This window comes from Sapajus apella, unplaced genomic scaffold, assembly GCF_009761245.1.
Source record: "Sapajus apella isolate SASKATOON/1434 unplaced genomic scaffold, GSC_monkey_1.0 scaffold4, whole genome shotgun sequence".
In the NCBI taxonomy this organism is placed as follows: Eukaryota; Metazoa; Chordata; class Mammalia; order Primates; family Cebidae; genus Sapajus; species Sapajus apella.
Window position 1 is genome coordinate 8,359,880 of NW_022436944.1, and position 22,799 is coordinate 8,382,678.

Below are 22,799 nucleotides of genomic sequence, written 5' to 3' on the forward strand. Positions count from 1 at the left end.
ATTTATAATCCTTTGGATATATACCCAGTAATGGGATTGCTGGGTCAAATGGAATTTCTATTTCTAGGTCCTTGAGGAATCGCCACACTGTCTTCCACAATGTGGAACCATTGTCTTCAACAATGGTTGAACTAATTTACACTCCCACCAACAGTATAAAAGTGTTCCTATTTCTCCACATCCTCTCCAGCATCTGTTGTCTCCAGATTTTTTGATTTAATGATCGCCATTCTAACTGGCGTGAGATGGTATCTCAATGTTGTTTTGATTTTCATTTCTCTGATGACCAGTGATGATGAGCATTTTTTCATATGTTTGTTGGCCTCATGTATGTCTTCTTTTATAAAGACATCTGTTATAAAGATATCTGTTCATATCCTTTGCCCACTTTTGAATGGGCTTGTTAGTTTTTTTCTTGTAAATCTGTTTTAGTTCTTTGTGAATTCTGGATATCAGCCCTTTGTCAGATGGGTAAACTGCAAAAATTTTTTCCCATTCTGTTGGTTGCCAATTCACTCTAATGACTGTTTCTTTTGCTGTGCAGAAGCTGTGGAGTTTGATTAGGTCCCATTTGTCTATTTTTGCTTTTGTTGTCAATGCTTTTGGTGTTTTGGTCATGAAGTCCTTGCCTACACCTATGTCCTGAATGGTTTTGCCTAGATTTTCTTCTAGGGTTTTTATAGTGTTAGGTCTTATGTTTAAGTCTTTAATCCACCTGGAGTTAATTTTAGTGTAAGGTGTCAGGAAGGGGTCCAGTTTCTGCTTTCTGCACATGGCTATCCAGTTTTCCCAACACCATTTATTAAACAGGGAATCCTTTCCCCATTGCTTGTTTTTGTCAGGTTTGTCAAAGATCAGATGGTTGTAAATATGTTGTGTTGCCTCCAAGGCCTCTGTTCTGTTCCATTGGTCTATATCTCTGTTTTGGTACCCAGTACCATGCTGTTTTGATTACTGTAGCCTTGTAGTATAGCTTGAAGTCCGGTAGTGTGATGCCTGAGGCTTTGTTCTTTTTGCTTAAAATTGACTTGGCTATGCAGGCTCTCTTTTGGTTCCATATGAAGTTTAAGGTGTTTTTTTCCAGTTCTGTGAAGAAGGTCATTGGTAGCTTGATGGGGATAGCGTTGAATCTGTAAATTACTTTGGGCAGTATGGCCATTTTCACGATATTGATTCTTCCTAACCATGAACATGGAATGTTTCTCCATCTGTTTGTGTCCTCTCTTATTTCGTTGAGCAGTGGCTCGTAGTTCTCCTTGAACAGGTCCTTTACGTTCCTTGTTAGTTGTATTCCTAGGTATTGTATTCTCTTTGTGGCAATTGGGAATGTAAGTTTGTTCTTTTTTTTTTTTCCATTTATTTATTTTATTGCATTTTAGGTTTTGGGGTACATGTGAAGAACTTGCAAAATTGTTGCATAGGTACACATGTGGCAGTGTGATTTGCTGCCTTCCTCCCCATCACCTACATATGGCATTTCTCCCCTTGCAATCTCTCCCCAGCTCCCCACCCCCCACTGTCCCTCCCCTATTTCCCCCCAACTGACCCCAGTGTGTAGTGCTCCCCTCCCTGTGTCCATGTGTTCTCATTGTTCAACATCCGCCTATGAGTGAGAACATGCGGTGTTTGATCTTCTGCTCTCCTGTCAGTTTGCTGAGAATGATGGTTTCCAGGTTCATCCATGTCCCTACAAAGGACCCAAACTCATTGTTTTTGATGGCTGCATAATATTCCATAGTGTATATGTGCCACATTGATTTGGCTCTCTTTAAGTCTGTTATTGGTGTATAGGAATGCATGTGATTTTTGCACATTGATTTTGTATCCTGAGACTTTGCTGAACTTGCTTATCAGTTTCAGGAGCTTTTGGGCTGAGACGATGGGGTCTTCTAGATATACAATCATGTCGTCTGCAAATAGAGACAATTTGACTTCCTCCTTTCCTATTTGAATATGCTTTATTTCTTTTTCTTGCCTGATTGCTCTGGCTAGAACTTCTAGTACTATACTGAATAGGAGTGGTGAGAGAGGGCATCCTTGTCTAGTGCCAGATTTCAAAGGGAATGCTTCCAGTTTTTGCCCATTCAGTATGATATTGGCTGTTGGCTTGTCGTAAATAGCTTTTATTATTTTGAGATATGTTCTGTCAATACCTAGCTCATTGAGGGTTTTTAGCATAAAGGGCTGTTGAATTTTGTCGAAGGCCTTCTCTGCATCAATTGAGATAATCATGTGATTTTTGTCTTTGGTTCTGTTTATGTGGTGAATTACATTTATAGACTTGCGTATGTTGAACCATCCTTGCATCCCCAGGATGAAGCCGACTTGATCATGGTGGATAAGCTTTTTGATGTGCTGTTGCAATCGGCTTGCCAGTATTTTATTGAAGATTTTTGTGTCTATGTTCATCATGGATATTGGCCTGAAGTTTTCTTTTCTTGTTGAGTCTCTGCCGGGTTTTGGAATCAGGATGATGTTGGTGTCATAAAATGATTTGGGAAGGATTCCCTCTTTTTGTATTGTTTGGAATAGTTTCAGAAAGAATGGTACCAGCTCCTCTTTGTATGTCTGGTAGAATTCGGCTGTGAACCCCTCTGGCCCTGGGGTTTTTTTGGATGGTAAGCTCTTAATTGCTGCCTCAACTTCAGACCTTGTTATGGGTCTGTTCAGGGTTTGGGCTTCTTCCTGGTTTAGGCTTGGGAGGAGGCAAGTGTCCAGGAATTTATCCATTTCTTCCAGGTTTACTAGTTTATGTGCATAGAGTTGTTTGTAATAATCTCTGATGATGGTTTGAATTTCTGTGGAATCTGTGCTGATACCCCTTTATCATTTTTTATCGCATCAATTTGATTATTCTCTCTTTTCTTTTTTATTAATCTGGCTAGTGGTCTGTCTATTTTGTTGATGTTTTCAAAAAAACAGCTCCTGGATTTATTGATTTTTTGAAGGATTTTTTGTGTCTCTATCTCCTTCAGTTCTGCTCTGATCTTAGCTCTTTCTTGACTTCTGCTAGATTTTGAGTTTTTTTGATCTTGCTCCTCTAGCTCTTTCAGTTTTGACGATAGGGTGTCAATTTTAGATCTCTCCTTTCTTCTCATGTGGTCACTTGTTGCTATATACTTTCCTCTAGAGACTGCTTTAAATATGTCCCAGAGATTCTGGTATGTTGTGACTTCATTCTCGTTGGTTTCGAAGAACATCTTTATTTCTGCCTTCATTTCATTGTTTATCTAGTCAACATTGAAGAGCAAGTTGTTCAGTTTCCATGAAGCTGTGTGGTTCTGAGTTAGTTTTTGAATTCTGAGTTCTAACTTTATTGCACTGTGGTCTGACAGACTGTTTGTTATGATTTCCATTCTTTTGCATTTGCTGAGGAGTGATTTACTCCCAATTATGTGGTCAATTTTAGAATACCTGTGATGTGGTGCTGAGAAGAATGTATATTCTGTGGATTTGGGGTGGAGAGTTCTGTAAATGTCTTTTAGGTTTGCTTGGTCCAGGTCTGAGTTCAAGTCCTGGATATCCTTGTTAATTTTCTGTCTGGTTGATCTGTCTAATATTGACAATGGGGTGTTAAAGTCTCCCACTATCATTGTGTGGGAGTCTAAGTCTCTTTGTAAGTCATTAAGAACTTGCCTTATGTATCTGGGTGCTCCTGTATTGGTTGCTTATATATTTAGGATCGTTAGCTCTTCTTGTTGCATTGATCCTTTTACCATTATGTAATGGCCTTCTTTGTCTCTTTTGATCTTTGTTGTTTTAAAGTCTATTTTATCAGAGATGAGAATTGCAACTCCTGCTTTTTTTTGCTCTCCATTTGCTTGGTAAATCTTCCTCCATCCCTTTATTTTGAGCTTTTGTGTATCCTTGCATGTGAGATGGGTTTCCTGGATACAGCACACCGATGGGTTTTGGCTTTTTATCCAATTTGCAAGTCTGTGTCTTTTGATTGGGGCATTTAGTCCATTTACATTTAGGGTTAATATTGTTATGTGTGAATTTGATATTGCCATTTTGATGCTAGCTGGCTGTTTTGCCCATTAGCTGATGCAGATTCTTCATTGTGTTGATTCTTTTTACCATTTGGCATGTTTTTGGAGTGGCTGGTACTGGTTGTTCCTTTATATGTGTAGAGCCTCTTTCAGGAGCTCTTGTAAAGCAGGCCTGGTGGTGACGGAATCTCTGAGTACTTGCTTGTTCGCAAAGGATTTTATTTTTCCTTCACTTATGAAGCTTAGTTTGGCTGGATAGGAGATTCTGGGTTGAAAGTTCTTTTCTTTAAGGATGTTGAATATTGGCCCCCACTCTCTTCTGGCTTGTAGGGTTTCTGCTGAGAGATCTGCTGTAAGTCTGATGGGCTTCCCTTTATGGGTAATCCGACCTTTCTCTCTGGCTGCCCTTAGTATTTTCTCCTTCATTTCAACTCTTGTGAATCTGACGATTATGTGCCTTGGGGTTGCTCTTCTTGAGGAATATCTTTGTGGTGTTCTCTGTATTTCCTGGACTTGAATATTGGCCTGCCTTGCTAGGTTGGGGAAGTTTTCCTGGATAATATCCTGAAGAGTATTTTCCAGCTTGGATTCATTCTCTTCGTCGCATTCAGGTACACCTATCAAACGTAGATTAGGTCTTTTCACATAGTCCCACATTTCTTGGAGACTTTGTTCATTCCTTTTTACCCTTTTTTCTCTAATCATGCCTTCTTGTTTTATTTCATTGAGTTCATCTTCGACCTCTGATATCCTTTCTTCTGCTTGGTCAATTCGGCTGTTGATACTTGTGCATGCTTCGTGAAGTTCTCGTGTTGTGTTTTTCAGCTCCATCAATTCACTTATATTCCTTTCTAATTTGTCCATTCTCATTAGCATATGGTCAAATCTTTTTTCAAGGTTCTTAGTTTCTTTGCATTGGGTTAGAACATGTTCTTTTAGTTCACAGAAGTTTCTTACTACCCACCTTCTGAAGTCTGATTCTGTCATTTCATCACACTTGTTCTTCATCCAACCTTGTTCCCTTGCTGGTGGGGAATTGTGATCCCTTTTAGGAGGAGAGGTGTTCTGGTTTCGGGTGTTTTCATCGTTTTTGTGCTGGTTTCTTCCCATCTTTATGGATTCATCTTCCTGTCTTCTTTGTAGTTGCTGACTTTCAGTTTGCTGACTTTCAGATTGGGTCTCTGAGTGGATGTTCTGTTTGTAGATGATGAAGTTATTTCTGTTTCTTAGTTTTCCTTCCAACAAACAGTCTGGCCCCTCTGCTGTAGGATTGCTGAGGTCCATTCTAGGCCCTGCTTGTCTAGGGATCGCCTGCAGCAGCTACAGAATAGTAAGGGTTGCTACCAGTTTCTTCTTCTGCTATCTTTGTCCCAGAAGGATACCCGCCAAAAATGTCAGTCTGATCTCTTCTTTATGAGGTGGCTCTTTGGATATACAGGGGTCAGGGAGCTGCTTGAGGAGACAGTCTGTCCTTTATAGGGGCTCAAGTGCTGAGCTGTGAGCTCCGTTGTTCATTCAGAGCTGCTGGGCAGGTACGTTTAGGTCTGCTGCAGCAGAACTCATAAACCGCTTTTTGTTCCCAGGTGCTCTGTCCCAGGGATTTAGGGCTTTATTTATGAGTTTCCGTTGTGCTGCTACCTTTTTTTTTTTTTCAGGGCTGCCCTGCCCAGCAAGGAGGCAGCCTAGTCACAGTCTGCCTGCAGAGGCTTTGCTGAGCTGCTGTGGGCTCTGGCCAGCTGCCCTGTGAACTTCCCTGCAGCCTTGTTTATATGGGTGTAGTTAGAACTGCCTCAGCAATGGTGGCCCGCCTGTGTATTGGCAGACTCTCTCTGTAATGGCAGGTTGCCTTGGCAATAACAGGCAGCCTCGGCAATGGCGGGTTGCCTTGGCAATGGCACGCTGCCTCTGCAATGGTGTCAGTAGTGGTGGAGTGCCTCAGTAATGGCTGACGCCCCTTCCCCACAGAGCTGGACCGTCCCGGGTTGAGCTGCGCTTGCTGTGAAACTCTCAATCCAGAGAGTTTCTGATTGCTGTTCTTTTGTGGGGGTGGGACCGAGCCTGATCACCTGGCTCCCTGCCTCCGAGCCTTTTTTTTCTTTTTTTAGTTAAATAGTTGACTCTATCCCCGTCGCCTGTTGAAACGGCGCTGGGATCTGTTTGATTTCCCGGGTGGTGACTCACTGCGCAGGCTTAAACAGCTGCTTTGAGATTCGTGGCGCTTTTTTTTTTGCCCAGGAATCTCCTGGCCTTGCTCCCTGTTCAGTCCCCTCTTTAATCAGATGAATGGGTGACTTCCCAGGTCTCCAATCGCCAGCCAAAAGGGCACCCAGACCAGTGTATTTTGTAGGGAGAACTGCTGGCCGGGGCGCCGACAAAGCAGCCACGCGGGTCAAAGCAGCCGTGTCTACCAAAAGAACCCCGCCGGCCACAACAGCCGCGCTGGCGACCTGTGGGGCACCTCTGCCTGGGAATCTCCTGGCTGGCGACCTGTGGGGCACCTCCGCCTGGGAATCTCCTGGTCCGTGGGCAATAAAAATGTGGTGTCCACTCACCCTCTGCGCTTTCTCTGGGAGCTGCAACTCCGAGCTGTTCCTAAACGGCCATCTTGGATCTTCCCTCTGTCCCTGTGTCTTTAGAGATAAGGATGTCTCTCCTTCCAGTACAGGGAAGGTCACTCTCCCTTGATGAATTGACCTGCCCTGGGAGAAGGGTGGAAGAAGGCTAGAGAATGACGTTACTGCTTCTGCTGTGTTCTCTATGTCAATGTGCCATACTTTGGAGGTAGTGTGTTCTGAGCCCCATCAAGAGGGATATTTAAAATTCATCTACCAGGGTTCTCACCGTCAGTACCACTAAATTACACCCAGGACAGCCGTCTCCTTCCCTTTTAGAAGATAGTAATACAAATGTGAATCAAGTATTTTATAGCATATTTGGGGAAGAAAAGAGAATTAGGGTGTTAAAAAGATCTCTTTTAAAAGCACAAATGATAAATGCATTTTTTAATTTACCAATAAAAATTATTCAATTTACTCATTGGAAAAATATAACCCTGTCTCCCTAGTTTTATTTTAACTTTTAAGTTCAGGGGTACATGTGCAGGATGTGCAGATTTGTTACATACATACATGTGTGTCATGGTAGTTTGTTGTACAGATTATTTCATCACTCAGACATTAAGGTTAGTATCCACTAGTTATTTTTCTTGATCCTCTCCTTCTTCCCACCTTCCACCCCCCAGCAGGACCCAGTGTATGTTGTTCTCCTCATGTGTCCATGTGTTCATCATTTAGCTCCCACTTATAAATGATAACTTGTGGCATTTGGTTTTCTGCTCCTGTGTTAGTTTGCTAAGGATAATTAATGTCCCTCCAGCTCCATCCATGTCTCAGTAAAGGACATAATCTCATTCCTTTTTATGGCTACCTAGAATTCCATGGCATATATGTACCACATTTCTTTATCCAGTCTATAATTGATGGGCATTTAGGTTGATTCCATGTCTTTGCTATTGTGCTACAATGAACATATGGCTGCGTATGTCTTTATAATAGAACAATTTATATTCCTTTGGGTGTATACCCAGTAATGGATTGATGGGCCGAATGGTAGTTCTGATTTTAGCTCTTTGAGGAATCACCACACTGTCTTCCACAATGAACTAATTTGCACTCCCGCCAACAGTGTAAAAGCATTTCTTTTTCTTTACAAGCTCTCCAGCATCTGTTATTTTTTTACTTTTTTTTTTGAGATGGAGTCTCCCTCTGTCACCCAGGTTGGGGAATGCACTGGCATGATCTCAGCTCACTGCAACCTCCACCTCATGGGTTCAAGTGATTCTCCTGCCTCAACCTCCCAAGTAGCTGGGACTATAGGAGCCTACCACCATGCCTGGCTAATTTTTGTATTTTCATTAGGGACAGGGTTTAACTATGTTAGCCAGGCTGGTCTTGAACTACTGACCTCAAGTGATCCAGCTGCCTCAGCCTCCTGAAGTGCTGGGATTACAGGTGTGAGCTACTGTGCTTGGCCTGACTTTTGAGTAGTAGCCATTCTGACTGGTGTGAGATGGTATCTCACTGTGGTTTTGATTTGCATTTCTCCAATGATTAGTGATGTTGAGCTTTCTTTCATATGACTGTTCGCCACATGTATGTCTTCTTTTGAGAAGTGTGTTTTCATGTCCTTTGCCCACTTTTTAATGGGGTTGTTTTCTTCTAAATTTGTTTAAATTACTAAGAGATACTGGATATTAGATCTTTGTCAGATGCATAGTTTGCAAAAATTTTCTCCCATTCTGTAGGTTGTCTCTTTACTCTGTTGATGGTTTATTTTGCTATATAGAAATTCTTTAATTAGATCCTAATTGTCAATGTTTGTCTTTTTTGCAATTGCTTTTAGCATCTTCATCATGAAATCTGTACCCATGCCTATGCCCTGAGTGATATTGCCTAGGTTTTCTTGTAGGATTTTTATAGTTTTGTGTTTTATGTTTGTCTTTAATCCATCTTGAGTTAATTTTTGTATATGGTTTAAGGAAGGGGTCTAGTTTCAGTTTCCTGCATATGGCTAGCCAGTTATCCCAACACCATTTTTATTTATTTATTTATTTATTTATTTTTATTTATTTATTTATTTTTATATATTTATTTATTTTGAGTTGGAGTTTCACTCTTGTTGCCCAGGCTGGAATGCAATGGCACGATCTCAGCTCATCGCAACCTCCACCTCCCCGGTTCAAGCCATTCTCCTGCCTCAGCCTCCTGAGTGGCTGGGATTACAGGCATGCACCACCACACCCAGCTAATTTTGTATTTTTAGTAGAGACGGGGTTTCTCCATGTTGGTCAGGATGCTCTTGAACTCCTGACCTCAGGTGATCTGCCTGCCTCAGCCTCCCAAAGTGCTGGTATTACAGGTGTGAGCCACTGTCCCAACACCGTTTATTAAATAGGGAATCCTTTCCTCATTGCTTGCTTTGTCAGATTTGTCGAAGATTAGATAGTTCTAAGTATGCAGTCCTATTTCTGGGTTCTCTGTTTTGTTTCATTGGTCTTTGTGCCTGTACTTATACCAGTACCATGCTGTTTTGGTTATTGTAGCCCTGTAGTACAAGTAATACATTGAAGTCAAGTAATACATTGCCTCCAGCTTTGTTCTTTTTGCTTAGGATTGTCTTTGGCTATTTGGGCTCTTTTTTGGCTCCATATGAATTTTTTAAAAGTTGTTTTCTAGTTCTGTGAAGAATATCAATGGTAGTTAAATGAAAATAGCATTGAATCCATACATTGCTTTGGGCGGTATGGCCATTTTCACAATACATATATATATTTTTGACACGAAGTCTTGCTCCGTCGCCTAGGCTGTAGTGCGGTGGCACGATCTTGGCTCACAGCATCCTCTGCCACACAGGTTCAAGCGATTCCCCTGCCTCAGCCTCCTGAGCAGCTGGGACTACAGGTGTGCACCATCACGCCTGGCTAATTATTTTGTATTTTAGTAGAGAGGGGGTTTCACCATGTTGGCCAGGATGGTCTCGATCTCCTGACCTCGTGATCCACCTGCCTTGGCCTCCCAAAGTGCTGGGATTACAGGCGTGAGCCACCGCGCCTGGCCTCCATTTTCACAATATTGATTCTTCCTATTCATGAGCATGGAGTATTTTTCCATTTGTGTCACCTGTGATTTCTTTGAGCAGTGGTTTGTGGTTCTTGTAGAGGTTTTTCACTTCCGTTGTTAGCTGTATTCCTTGGTATTTTATTCTTTTTGTGACAGTTGTGAATGGGAGTTCATTCGTGATTGGGCTCTCTGCTTCTCTGTTTTTGGTGTATAGGAATGCTAGTGATTTTGCACATCGATTTTGTATCCTGAACCTTTGCTGAAGTTGCTTATAAGCTTAGAAAGCTTTTGGACTGAGATGATAGAGTTTTCTAGATATATAATAGGATCATGTCATCTGCAAATAGGGATAGTTTGAGTTCCTCTCTCCCTATTTGAGTACGCTTATTATTTATCCTTGCCTGATTGCCCTGGCTAGATGTATTGAATAGGAATGGTAAGAGAGGGCATCCTTGTCCTGTGCCGGTTTGCAAAGTGAATGCTTCCAACTTTTGCCCTTTTGATGTGATATTGGCTGTGAGTTTGTCATATATGTTTCTTATTATTTTGAAGTATGTTTCTTCAATACTTAGTTTATTGAGAGTGGTTAACATAAAGGGATGTTGAATTTTATCAGAAGCCTTTTCTGCATCTACTGAGATAATCGTGGTTTGTCTTTAGTTCTGTTTATGTAATGAATTACATTTATTGATTCGCATATGTTGAACCAGTCTTGCATCTGGGGATGAGGCCTACTTGATCATGGTGGATAAGCTTTTTGATGTGCTGCTGGATTCACCTTGCCAGTATTTTGTTGAGGATTATTGCACTGATGTTCATCAAAGATATTGGCCTGAGGTTTTCTTTTTTTGTTGTTTTATCTCTGCTAGGATGTTGGTTTCAGGATGCCTCATAGAATGAGTTAGGGAGGAATGCCTCCTTTTCAGTTTTTTGGAATAGTTCCAGTATGTCTCCCCAATTTTAGTAACTATTAAAGACTTATTCTCTGCTGATTAGGTTTTGATTATATGGTTTTATTACTAGAATAATCTAAAAGAGAGAAATCATTTATTTTTTTAACTTTCATTTTGAGTTCAGGGGTACATGTGCAGATTTGTTATATAGGTAATTTGTATCATAGGGATTTGTAATAATTAATGGGTACTAGGCTTAATACCTGGGTGATGAAATTTTAATTTTTAATGCTTACATTTAAAATAATTTTTAAATTGTAAATTAAAAAAATTTTAATGTAAGAACTTAAAACTTTACTATTATAATACTGTTATACAGATTGAGCATTCCTAATCTGAAAAATTCAAAAGCCAAAATACTCCAAAATCTAAAACTTTTTGAGCACCAACATGATGCCACAAGTGGAAAATTTCAACACTTAACTTCATGTGACAGGCCACAACCAAAACAATTACAAAACTTTGTTTCTTGCACAAAATTATAAGAAATATATAAAAAAATCACCTTCATGCTATGTGCATAACATGTATATGAAACATAAGTGAATTTTCTGTTTAGATTTGGGTCTCATTCTCAAGATATCTAATTATGTATATGAAAATATTTCAAAATCTGAAAAAATCCAAAATTCACTTCTGTCCCCCAAGCATTTCTGGTAAAGGATACTCAATCTGTATTTCTTGAAACGTGTTTTCAGGGATAAGTTGCATGTTGCAGATTTTCTTTTTGTTGGTTCATGTGGACTGTAAAGGAAGTCAGTTGAATATAGGATGATGATATACTATTATCTTAGCATTTCTTTCCATTTTGTCCTCTTGGGATCATGCATCTATAAGTTCTTACATAAATATTTCTGTTTAATTTTAGTAAGACTTTTTTTTCTGGCTGATTTGGTTCTTTGAGTGTTTTAAAACCATACTTTAAATACAGTAGTCCTCCCTTTTTCGCGTTTCCTCTTTCTGTGAGTTCAGTTACCCTCTGTCAACTGCAGTCCAAAATGGAAATTTCCAGAAATAGAGACTACATTCACATAACTTTTGCTATGGTATATTTTTATAATTGTTCTATTGTGTTATTAGACATTGTTAACCTCTTACTTTCCCTAATTTATAAATTAAACTTTAACGTAGGTATGTATGTGTAGATAAAAACATAGGATATATAGGCTTTGGTATTATCCATAGTTTTAGGCTTCCACTGGGAATCCTGGGACTTATCCCCATGGTTAAAGGGGGACTATTATATGAATATATGGTTTCAAAATACAAATTAAACTAAGATCTCAGTTTCTTCTGCACCATGAGTATAGACTGGATTTAGAAAAAGAGAGAGCTATGTCGTAAGCCTATATGTCAATAAATCAAGTCTCATTTGTCATTATCAACCACTTTTAATCTTTATGTAAAATAGTATTCATGTAATGTTTCATAATTCTTGTCAGACAGAAGTGAATTAATTTCATTTTATCACCCAAAGCAGATCATTAGTATCTTTGAAATTCCCAGTCTTCTACAGCTATTTTCAAAAGACGACATCAAATATTATATGTATTTTTAAAAATTTATTCTTCTTAATTTTCAAAAAGAAAGTTTCTGGTATTTTCATACTGCTGATGAAACAAAGGTTATGGTTTGTTCATTATCTTCTTCTTGATAACTTTATTATTAGGCCTTTACTTAAGCCATTAAAGCAACAGTTAGTAGCTGCAAAGTTGGAGGGTGGTGAGAGTTGAAAAAAAGTGTCAGTGAGTGGTCAAAGAGCCTTTCAGTATTTTTATGTTATGTGTGAACTTTTGTTAGGAATTTTAAAGTCTTGATTTGTAATAGCATCAGTTAGTAAATCTTTACCTGTATTTTTCCATTTCTTCCAAATTTGGTGTCAAAGTGAGCCTGTAGCTAATAATGAGTATTTCTGGAAAAAAATGTAAAATGTAAACTAAACTATAAAAATGTTTGAAACAAACATTGTAAAACAATTTTTGAAAAAAATATAAAACAAACAAGCCATATATATATCTCCAGCCAAGAGCAACAACAACAAAATCAAGACTGTGACTACAGGCTGTAAAGGCTGGAAGAATGGAAAGAGAATATGTATATAAGTTTAGTCAAATTAATCATCCTGGCAAATACCATATGTTGCATCTGAAAAAATGAAACAAGTACACATAATACCATGTATCAAAAAGTTTGGATTGTTTTCTTATGTCTTATTTATACACATGCACCAGAATCTCTTTTGTCCTATTTAATGCTTATTGATATCTCTAGATAACTTTCTCAAACAGACAGATAGGTTCTAGGAGAGGTTATACTAACTGTAGCCTGTTAAAACAAACAAAAAAAATAGATCCAGTTGCATGTAATTTCATGATGTGTGTAGAGCTGTTTTAGTTACATTGTGTGTTTAGTTTCAGTTTTTTTGTGACATTCTTAAAATATTGTAATGAGAATTTTTTAGATGTGAAGACTATATGCAGCCTTAAGAATGAATAGTAAGATGTCTTTGTTTTTTCTACAGAATCTTTGTGTTTACCTAAAGTGTTATTACCTAAAAGTAATAATGTACATTAAAATGATGTGGGTTTTTTACAGTTCCTGAGATATTTCATACACCGTTTTATCATGATGTTCTACTATGGACTTTAACAATTATATCTGTATTTTCTATTCAGTACAATATAATTTTATTTAGAAAAATTCCATTAATATATAAAATAGTATTCATGTAGTGTTTCATAGTTCCAGAATAAACATATTCTTTTAAAAATGACCTAATATGTTGTCACGTGCCTGATTTAAAACTTCCTAAAATTTTTTTTTCAATAAGTCAATTTTTTTCTTGTTTTTTCCTCCCCAGTGGTCATACGCATTAGAAAAACCCAACACTGGCAGCATATTTAATATCGCGTGGTCTATTGATGGCACTCAGATTGCTGGAGCCTGTGGAAATGGACATGTTGTTTTTGCACATGTGGTGGAACAACATTGGGAGTGGAAAAATTTTCAAGTTACATTAACTAAAAGAAGGACCATGCAGGTATGATTATGTTCCAAGTTTGATTAAACCTACTTCTTTTTGTATTAGTTGACTGTACAGAATATGGAGTTATCTTCATAATTATATTTAGTCAAGCTTATAAAAGTTCAGTCACATTAGAAATATTTTAACTATGCCATTAGTTACTTTTCTCTGACATAAGAACCTTTCACAGAAATAGAACCTGAATTCCCCAAGCTCTTCCATTGTACTTTTAGGACAAAAACAATGAAATTGGAAACCTTGAGGAAATAGGTGGATTCAGTGAGGGAAGGAGAGAAGAAGTTGTAACAAATAGGAACATATTTGATTTAACTCCTGGAGCTGACTCCAAGGCAGGTCTAATCTGCCAGTTACTCACAGGGTTAATTGTTTTACTTATTTGTAATTGGATAACTTATTTAACCTGATTTAAAAAAATTTTTTTTCTTTTAAGAATTACCTAAGGAGAGTCAAAATGGGAAAATGGTATAGGAAGTTCTTATTGGGAATTAGGAAGTGTAGGGGAAGAAAAATCTCTCTACCGATTCTAGGTTCATGACTGACCTCCCTGTAACAAAAGATATATTAACAAGAAAAAAGCATATTAACTGATTGCATGTAAGTTTTACATGATACCAGAGCCTTCCTGAGGAAATGAAGACCTGAAGAAACAGTTAAACCCGTGTGCTTTTATGCAGGTTTGATGAAGAGTAGACAGTTGTGGCGATACACAATAGGGCAAAAAAGATAACGATTTTGTGGTAATAAGCTGGGGGAAATTTAGCAAGGCCTGTGTGTTTAGATTATTCTCTGTGTCCCTGTGTCTTCAGAAATAAGAATATAACTTTCCTCTGGGTATAGGGAGGGCACCTCTCATATGAGAGTCTTATGACCTGCTTCAGGGAAAGGTCAGAAAATCCTTCCTAGGTTTTATGACCTGTATTGGGAAGAAGAGTAGGGGAAGGTCAGAGTGATCTCCTGCCGCTCTAGTTTTATCAAATTCCTTTAGCTTATTCAGTATGCCATAGTGCCATATTTTGGAATAGTGTATCCTCAATCCCATCAGAAGAACATTTTGAAGTGAAATATTTTGTAGATTAATACGAGAAGGTTGGAATGTGGCAATGGGAAGTGGGGGGAAATGTTTTACAGGTCACAGGACATCAGTGAGAGGGCACAAGTATCCTCATGGCTCATCTTTATCCCTTCTTCAGGGCCTCTAGCCCAGTGCCTTGCACTTAATATATTAATAATTAGTTGAAGAAAGGTACAAGGAGAAGACCGAGGTACAATGTGCTGACGAAAATCCTCTGAAAAAGAAGGCTCGACCTTCCTCTTCTTCCTTTTGTCTGTATCAGCTGCCTCTTTCTTCAGTATTCATAATTCATATTATTACTATAAAAATCTAGAAGCATATATCATGTGATTTCTTGTGCAGACCTATTCAAATATTCTGTTAGCCCAGGTATCCAGATTTTAAAATTTGGATAATATTGTCACTAGAGTCCTAATAATTAAATATATTATACTTTCCTTTGTTCTGTTTATTTATTTTAAAATTGTAAAACTTTTTATTTAGAGAATATAAAACACACACAGAGTAGTATGATGAATCCCCATGTACTCAGCCCCTAAAATCATCAATTCATACTTAAGCCTGCCTCGTCCATGTCCCATCTACATTCCCTGTTCCCCAAATTCAGACATTGTATTTCATTTGTAAATATTTTAGTATATATAACTAAAAGGTAAGGACTCTGTTTTAACAAAATCACACCACCATTATCATACCATATAAAAATAATTTCTTAACATTATCAAATATCCACAAAGTGTTTAAATGTCCAGTTTTTTCCTACATGCCACAAAAGTTTGTTTGAATCAAGATCCAGGTTTACATATTGCAATTGGTTGATGTATCTTTTTTTTTTTTTTTTTTTGAGATGGAGTCTGCCTCTGTTGCCCAGGCTGGAGTGCAATGGCGCGATCTTGGCTCACTGCAACCTCCGCCTCTTGGGTTCAAGCAATTACTCTGCCTCAGCCTCCTGAGTAACTGGGATTACAGGTGCCTGCCACCACACTCAGCTAATTTTTTGTATTTTTAGTAGAGATGGGGCTTCACTGTGTTGGCCCGACTGGTGTTGAGCTCCTGACCTCAGGTGATTTGCCCGCCTCAGCCTCCCAAAGTGCTAGGATTACAGGTGTGAGCCACTGTGCCCAGCCAATGTATCTTTTAAGTCTCTTTTAGTCTGTAGATTACCGTAAATTCCCTTTCTATCTCTGTTTCTTGCCCTGAAGTTTTTTTGTTGAAGAACCAAGTAATTTGTCTGGTAGAGTTTCTCAGTCTGGACTTGGCTGATTGTATCTTCATGGGGTGATTTGACATGCCCCTCTATCTTCTGTATTTCCTTAAAGAGGGATTTACGATCTAGATGATGGTGTAAATATTTATTTCTTCTAATTAACCTGGCATCTAAAACGTTATAATATTCTATATATGACATAGAATCCATTGTGAGTTCTAATCAACTAATTGGGGTATAATATTATATTTATAGCTAATATAGTATTGCTAAAATAAGTTCTGGCCTTAAATACAGAAGTGCCCCAACATGAGAATATATCTAGAAATAGGAGTTCTTCTTTTATAATAAAAAGGAATTATCCTAGCTATTAGGGAATTTTTATGTGAAATAAAATGAACTGTGGAAATGCTTAACTGGCTTATTTAATCTAAATTATCTTTGTGTTTAAAATAATATTTATAAATATTTAAAGTTTTAAATTAGAACATTATTTTTATTTTTTAAAAGAGGTTTTACTTTCTCCATGATTATAAAACATTTGACTGCATTTTTGCTGAGTTAGGCCTATTCACTGTTTCTTCTTTGAATGATTGTATTCACTCATTCAATGGATATCTATTGAGTGATCCCTACTTGCCAGGGTTTGGGCTAAGCAATGAGGAATACAGTAGTGAATAAGAAAGATTTGGTCCTTGTTTTTATGGAACTCCTAGATTAGTACCTTGAAAATTGCTGAAATTGATGTAAAGTGAAAAATGAAGGAAAAAAGGAAATTTATTCATTCATGTGAAGTTAAGAGATCGACTGACTTGAGAGACATTACTAGTTCAGAGGCTTAAATAATGCCAATAAGACTTCATCTCTTTCTCTTCCTCAACTTTCTTTTTCTCTGTAGTTGTCTTAGTTTTCAGAAAGATTCTATTTTGTGGCCTTGGTAGTTCCAGGCTGACATTCTACCAACTTCAAGTTCAGCAGAAAGAGTGCTTTTTTCCCAGGAATTCCAGGAGAAATCTCAGCCTTGGATTTTATATGCTGAGCCCGAGTCAAATGTATTTAGTCAGGGAGAGGCAGAGGAAGATGAGGCAATCCCATCTAGCCAGTCACTGAGAATGGTAGAAGGAATGGTTTCTTAAAGGAAAATAAATGTATATTTATAAGAAAATATGTCATTTGATTCTGGGCAGACAATAAAATGATAGATACATTCTATAGTCTATTTTTGTGCTGTTTAGTGGCTATACTGTGTTAGTTACTTATTGCTGCACAATAAATAACCCTAAACATAGTGGCTTCAACAGCAACAATTGTTATCACTCATTTTCTGTGGGTCAGGAATCCAAGCATGGCTTAGCTGGGTCCCCTGTTTCACAGTCTCACAAGGCTCCAAACAAGGTGTTGGCCAGGACTTTAGTCTTATCTAAAGGCTCAAAAATCTGGGGAAAGATTTGCTTTCAAGCTCACTCACATGATTGTTGCAAAATTCAGTTCATCAGTGTCTTTTGCACTGAGGGCCTCAGTTTTTTCTTGACTATTGACTGGAGGTTTCCTTCAGTTCTTTGCATGTGGCCTCTTAATAGCAAAGTTCACAACTTCGTGGTTTGCTTTATTAGAGCAAGCAAGAAGGGCCAGAGAGAGTGTAAGCAAGACATAAGTCACAGTTCTTGTTTTTTTATTTTTATTTTTTGAGATGGAGTCTCTCACTGTCGCTCAGGCTATAGTGCAGTGGCGTGATCTTGGCTCACTGCAATCTCCGCCTTCTGGGTTCAAGCAGTTTTCCTGCTTCAGCCTGCCAGGTAGCTGGGACTACAGACATGTGCCACCATGCTCAGCTAATTTTTTTGTATTTTTAGTAGGGATGGGGTTTCACCATGTTGGCCTGGATGGTCTCGATCTCCTGACCTCGTGATCTGCCTACCTCGGCCTCTCAAAAGTCACAGTTTTTATAACCTGAGCTCAGAAGTGACATCTTATCACTTTTGCCATATTCTATTAACTAGAAGCAAGCTATTAGGTCCCGTCCACACTAAATGGAGGGATTTGCACATGTGTAAATACCAGGAGGCAGGGATCTTTGGGAGTCACCTTGCAATGCCTTTATTCATGTATATGAATATATATTCAACCTACTCTTACATATATGATTCAGAAATATACTACTTTATCATGCAGCTATTTAATATATGATTGAAAACAAACCCATTCCCTTTCTAAAAAAAGATAACCTAGACTCTCCAGTTATTTCATCCAGCTCCAATTCTCTGGTTTGGAAAATTATACATAAGTATATATTTTAATTCTTCTCCCCTCCCCTCCCACTCTCCATATTCCCAGTTGACAATGGCGAAGGGAAAATAGGGTGGCTGCAATGAAAACAATTTGGATAAGGAGAGAAAGGAAAACAACACACAGTGATTACCAGTTTATAGCTAAAATCCAGCTGGTGAGTGTGAAAGAAAAATAAAAATCTTGAGGCCCCAACCTCACTATCTAAAAGGAAAAGGGTAAGCCTGAGAACTGAGTCATGCAAAACTGCCTCTCATTTTGTTCCTAAGTAGATAGCTGCAAAGATAAAAGAACACATACCTCAACAGAGGGCTTTCCTCAGAATATGCCCACAAGTAAATTCCCTATGGGCCCCAAGATCTTTACCCTGAAACAGAGTTCTGTTGAGTTTCACCCTGACAACGTAAATTAACAGCTTATCTTCACGGATGTGGGAAAGACAAGACTAGAAGTCATCCCTCTGCTCACCTGAGACAATACGTATTTCACTGCTTCTTCTACCCTATGTTTATCTTATAAAAAAATTCAGATTCACTGCAAGGGGAATACGTAGTTGACTATCCCTGTACCTGTTTTCACTTGCAACATGTGGATTCAGTGAGCTCTAATTGAAGCCTCACAAGAATGTGACCATACCCTCCCTCTTTATTCTTTCTTTCTCCCTTTTCCCCTCCTGCCTACTTTTTTCCCCTCCTTTAAATATTGAAGCTCTCCAAACGCTTTTTGGAAAAAGCATGGATCACAGATGTTCCTGTGATTTTTGTGTTCCTTTTTCCTGGGCACATCCCCAACCTAGGCAAAATAAACCTGTAAATTGATTGAGACTCGCCTCCAGTCATTTTCTTTGGTTTTACACCAAGAATATCCTGTTAACTCTCTTAGCAATAAAGCAGTTGCTTGGTCAGTTTGTTAACTCTAGTTTGCCTTTCTGGGAAGATATCCCTGGACATTTGGGAGGATTCCCTTTCTGAGGGTTGTACTTTTTAGCAGCTCACTTTTGTTGCAAAGTGGAGTCACAGGATTTCAGTGAGACTAAACAGTCACAATTTTTTTGTTTGCCTGATTTAGAATTTTACAGTTTCTTTAGAGGCTTAGTTGGCTTTTGGTTTATCTGTGTTTCATTAACTCAGAAACCAGAGATCGTGTGGAGTCATGATTGTTAAATTTACACCTTGACCGGCTGGTGCTGTTTTCCTACAATAGACTTCTTTGCCCTACTGTCTTTTGTGGGGCACAATAGCTGGAGTGAAAAAGTTTCTTAATCTGCCTCTTGCCTCCAGGAAGCAGCCCAGTGGATAATTCTTTCCCAAAGGGATCGTTGATATATTTGTTAGAAGGAAGTGCCTACCTAGGTGGGAAAGTGTGCAAGTGCAAAGGGTGAGACATTTCTGGTGTCTCAGAAATTACCTTTATTTCTTTCCTGCCATTCTAACTTTAGGATGGAGCACAAATTTGGCTTTTAATAGTCGTCAAAGTGTCTAATTTACAGGACACTTTTATGTCTTGTAAAAATAAGAGCTAATAATAGAGTAATTTTGAGGATGAAATGAGATAATGTATATATAACAAAAATAAATGATAGCTATTGCTATTGTGATTATAGCTATGTATAGGACTAAATGAGTGTTTTGCAAATTTGTAAACAGAATGTTTAGACTTATGTCAATCTGAGGAGTCTAAATATTGTAATCACATAGAATAATTAGGTGGCGTGAATATCAGGAGATTAATCCTGGAGCTGCCCTGAATTGAACAGAGTAATAGGTGTATTTTAAAATTCAGCACAGAACATTTCTGATGTGAAATTTGCCATAGTTTTGAAACTATAACAGCAATTACTAGAGTGTCTTTAGTTTTGTTGCTATGGCTAGGATGCTTTATTCTGGTTTGGTTCTAGTATACCAGATTCACAAAAAGGTGTATTCCACGAGGTGAAGCTTTAGACAAATATGGATCTTAAGAAATCTATCTATAATTTTAATAATGTTAGAGGCCTATACAATTGAATTTTTAAATGTTGAATTTTCTTAAACCTGTTTAGGAAAGTTTGCAGGCACTTTAGACAGCATGTTGCTATAAAAACACTAACATATAACTTCCCTTTAAAATTTGTATATCATTCTATTAGCTTTGAACTGTTTCTGGAAAACGTTGGTATTTGAATTTTTAAAAAGAAAAAAATCTCTGGGAGCTCAGACTTCTCGTAAAAACGGTGTTAGTTCATTCATACAAGAAAAAGGCTTACTTTTGGCTCCAAAAGATTAAAAAAATATATAGATATGTATTTAAAAGACTTATCTGGACTCAAAAACAAGATAAAGATCTCTGTGGACTAGAAACAGAACAAAAATGCAGTATGGAGTCTCAGACCTACTTCAGGTCCAGAAGCAGGCAGGCAAAGGCAGTGAGGAGAGTAGCTCCTGCTGGCTAAGGAAACTGAAAGTATTAATACTTGCAGTGAGACAAGGGACTAGATCCAGGTTTCTGTTTGAAATCAGAGCCTGGGGGGTCTATGAGGTAGCTTCCTTCTCTTCATCCTGAAGGGTGATCTAAAAAGTCTACAGCCAACTACTGTATGGGGCTTCATATGTGGAGTTGTAGGCCTAGGAAATTTGAAGAGAGGCTCACATGACACCACCTGCAGTGAGCGGCCTGCTCAATTCCAGAGGGCACCATTCACATAGACCCAGAGTTGTGCAGTACACAACCTGCAGTCATATAGCTGTGGCCTTACAAAGCTCAGCCCTTTCACTGAAAGCATTCTTGTTCTGATTAACAGCAGTTGAATACTGAGAGCAGTGTTTTTACTCCAGCCTTCTCAAGTAGAAGTGTTTTTCTTTGATGTGCCACATATCACTGGATCTGGGTAGATGTCTTCCTTACTCCTCCTTGCTGATTCTAGACCACTATAACCTCTGAGGTTCCCTAAAAAACTCTAGGTCCTTTGAAATTTTTGTCATCAGACTACTCCCCTCTTTGCAGTCATTACTTTTACTGATTGAAGAGATGAGCAAAAATATTCGTCTTTTTTCTTTTTCTTTCCTTTTTTTAAATATATATTTTTTTGTGTTTAGGTTTTGGGGTACATGTGAAGAACATGCAAGATTTTTGCATAGGTACATACATGGCAATGTGGTTTGCTGCCTTCCTCCCCATCACCTATATCTGGCATTTCTCCCCATGTTATCCCTCCCTAAGTCCCCACCCCTCTCTGTCCCTCCCCTAGTTCCCCCTGACAGACCTCAGTGTGTGATGCTCCCCACCCTGTGTCCATGTGTTCTCATTGTTCAGCACCTGCCCATGAGTGAGAACATGCGGTGTTTGATTTTCTGTTCTTGTGTCAGTTTGCTGAGAATGATAGTTTCCAGATTCATCCATGTCCCTACAAAGGACACAAACTCATCGTTTTTTTATGGCTGCATAGTATTCCATGGTGTATATGTGCCACATTTTCCTTGTCCAGTCTACCATCATCAATGGGCATTTGGGTTGGTTCCAGGTCTTTGCTATTGTAAACAGTGCTGCAATGAACATTCGTGTGCAATGTGTCCTTATGATAGTTATATCAATTTATAATCCTTTAGATATATACCCAGTAATGGGATTGCTGGGTCAAATGGAATTTCTATTTCTAGGTCCTTGAGGAATCGCCACACTGTCTTCCACAATGGTTGAACTAATTTACACTCCCACCAACAGTGTAAAAGTGTTCCTATTTCTCCACATCCTCTCCAGCATCTGTTGTCTCCAGATTTTTTAATGATCGCCATTCTAACTGGTGTGAGGTGGTATCTCTTCACTACTAGTTCTGGATTGTTTTTTAAGTTGTTTTAAACAGTCTGAAAGATAAGAACTATTTTCATTTTAACATTACCATGGTAACATTCACATTTCCCCAGTCTTTTTCTAACATCTTTCTACAGTAACAGATCACATTTCTCCAATTATTTTCTAACTATATTTTTACAGTTGGTTTGTTTGTATCAGGAAATAAAGTCCCACATTGCATTTAGTTAATTTGTCTCTTAAGTCTTTTGAAATCTGAAACAACTTTTTTTTTTTTTTTTTTTTTTTGAGACGGAGTTTCGCTCTTGTTACCCAGGCTGGAGTGCAATGGCGCAATCTCGGCTCACCGCAACCTCCGCCTCCTGGGTTCAGGCAATTCTCCTGCCTCAGCCTCCTGAGTAGCTGGGATTACAGGCACGTGCCACCATGCCCAGCTAATTTTTTGTAGTTTTAGTAGAGACGGGGTTTCACTATGTTGACCAGGATGGTCTCGATCTCTTGACCTCGTGATCCACCCGCCTCGGCCTCCCAAAGTGCTGGGATTACAGGCTTGAGCCACCGCGCCCGGCCCGAAACAACTTTTTATTTATTTACTTATGGTTTATTTGTTAAAGAAACCAGGTTATTCTGTTGAATTTCCCACATTCTATATTTGACTGATTCCATCTTTGTGATGTGATTACATTTATTAACTAATTAATTTATCTTTATTTACTTATTTATGTATTTGTTTTTTCAAGACATAGTCTCACTCTATCACCCAGGCTGGAGTGAGTGGCACAGTCACGGCTCACGGCAGCCTTGACTTCCCAAGCACAAACAATCCTCCCACTTCAGCC

The 22,799-nt window shown here is 38.6% G+C and overlaps 1 protein-coding gene across 5 annotated transcripts in view; it reads left to right on the plus strand.

Moving 5' to 3' along the window:
• The window catches only part of IFT80 (intraflagellar transport 80), a 144,728-nt gene that overhangs the window by 70,043 nt on the left and 51,886 nt on the right, over window positions 1–22,799 (plus strand). For all 5 annotated transcript variants that reach the window (XM_032261913.1, XM_032261938.1, XM_032261904.1 and 2 more), the window contains one exon: window positions 13,424–13,603. In XM_032261913.1, the coding sequence (XP_032117804.1) occupies window positions 13,424–13,603 (180 nt within the window). The remainder of the gene's footprint in view (window positions 1–13,423; window positions 13,604–22,799) is intronic.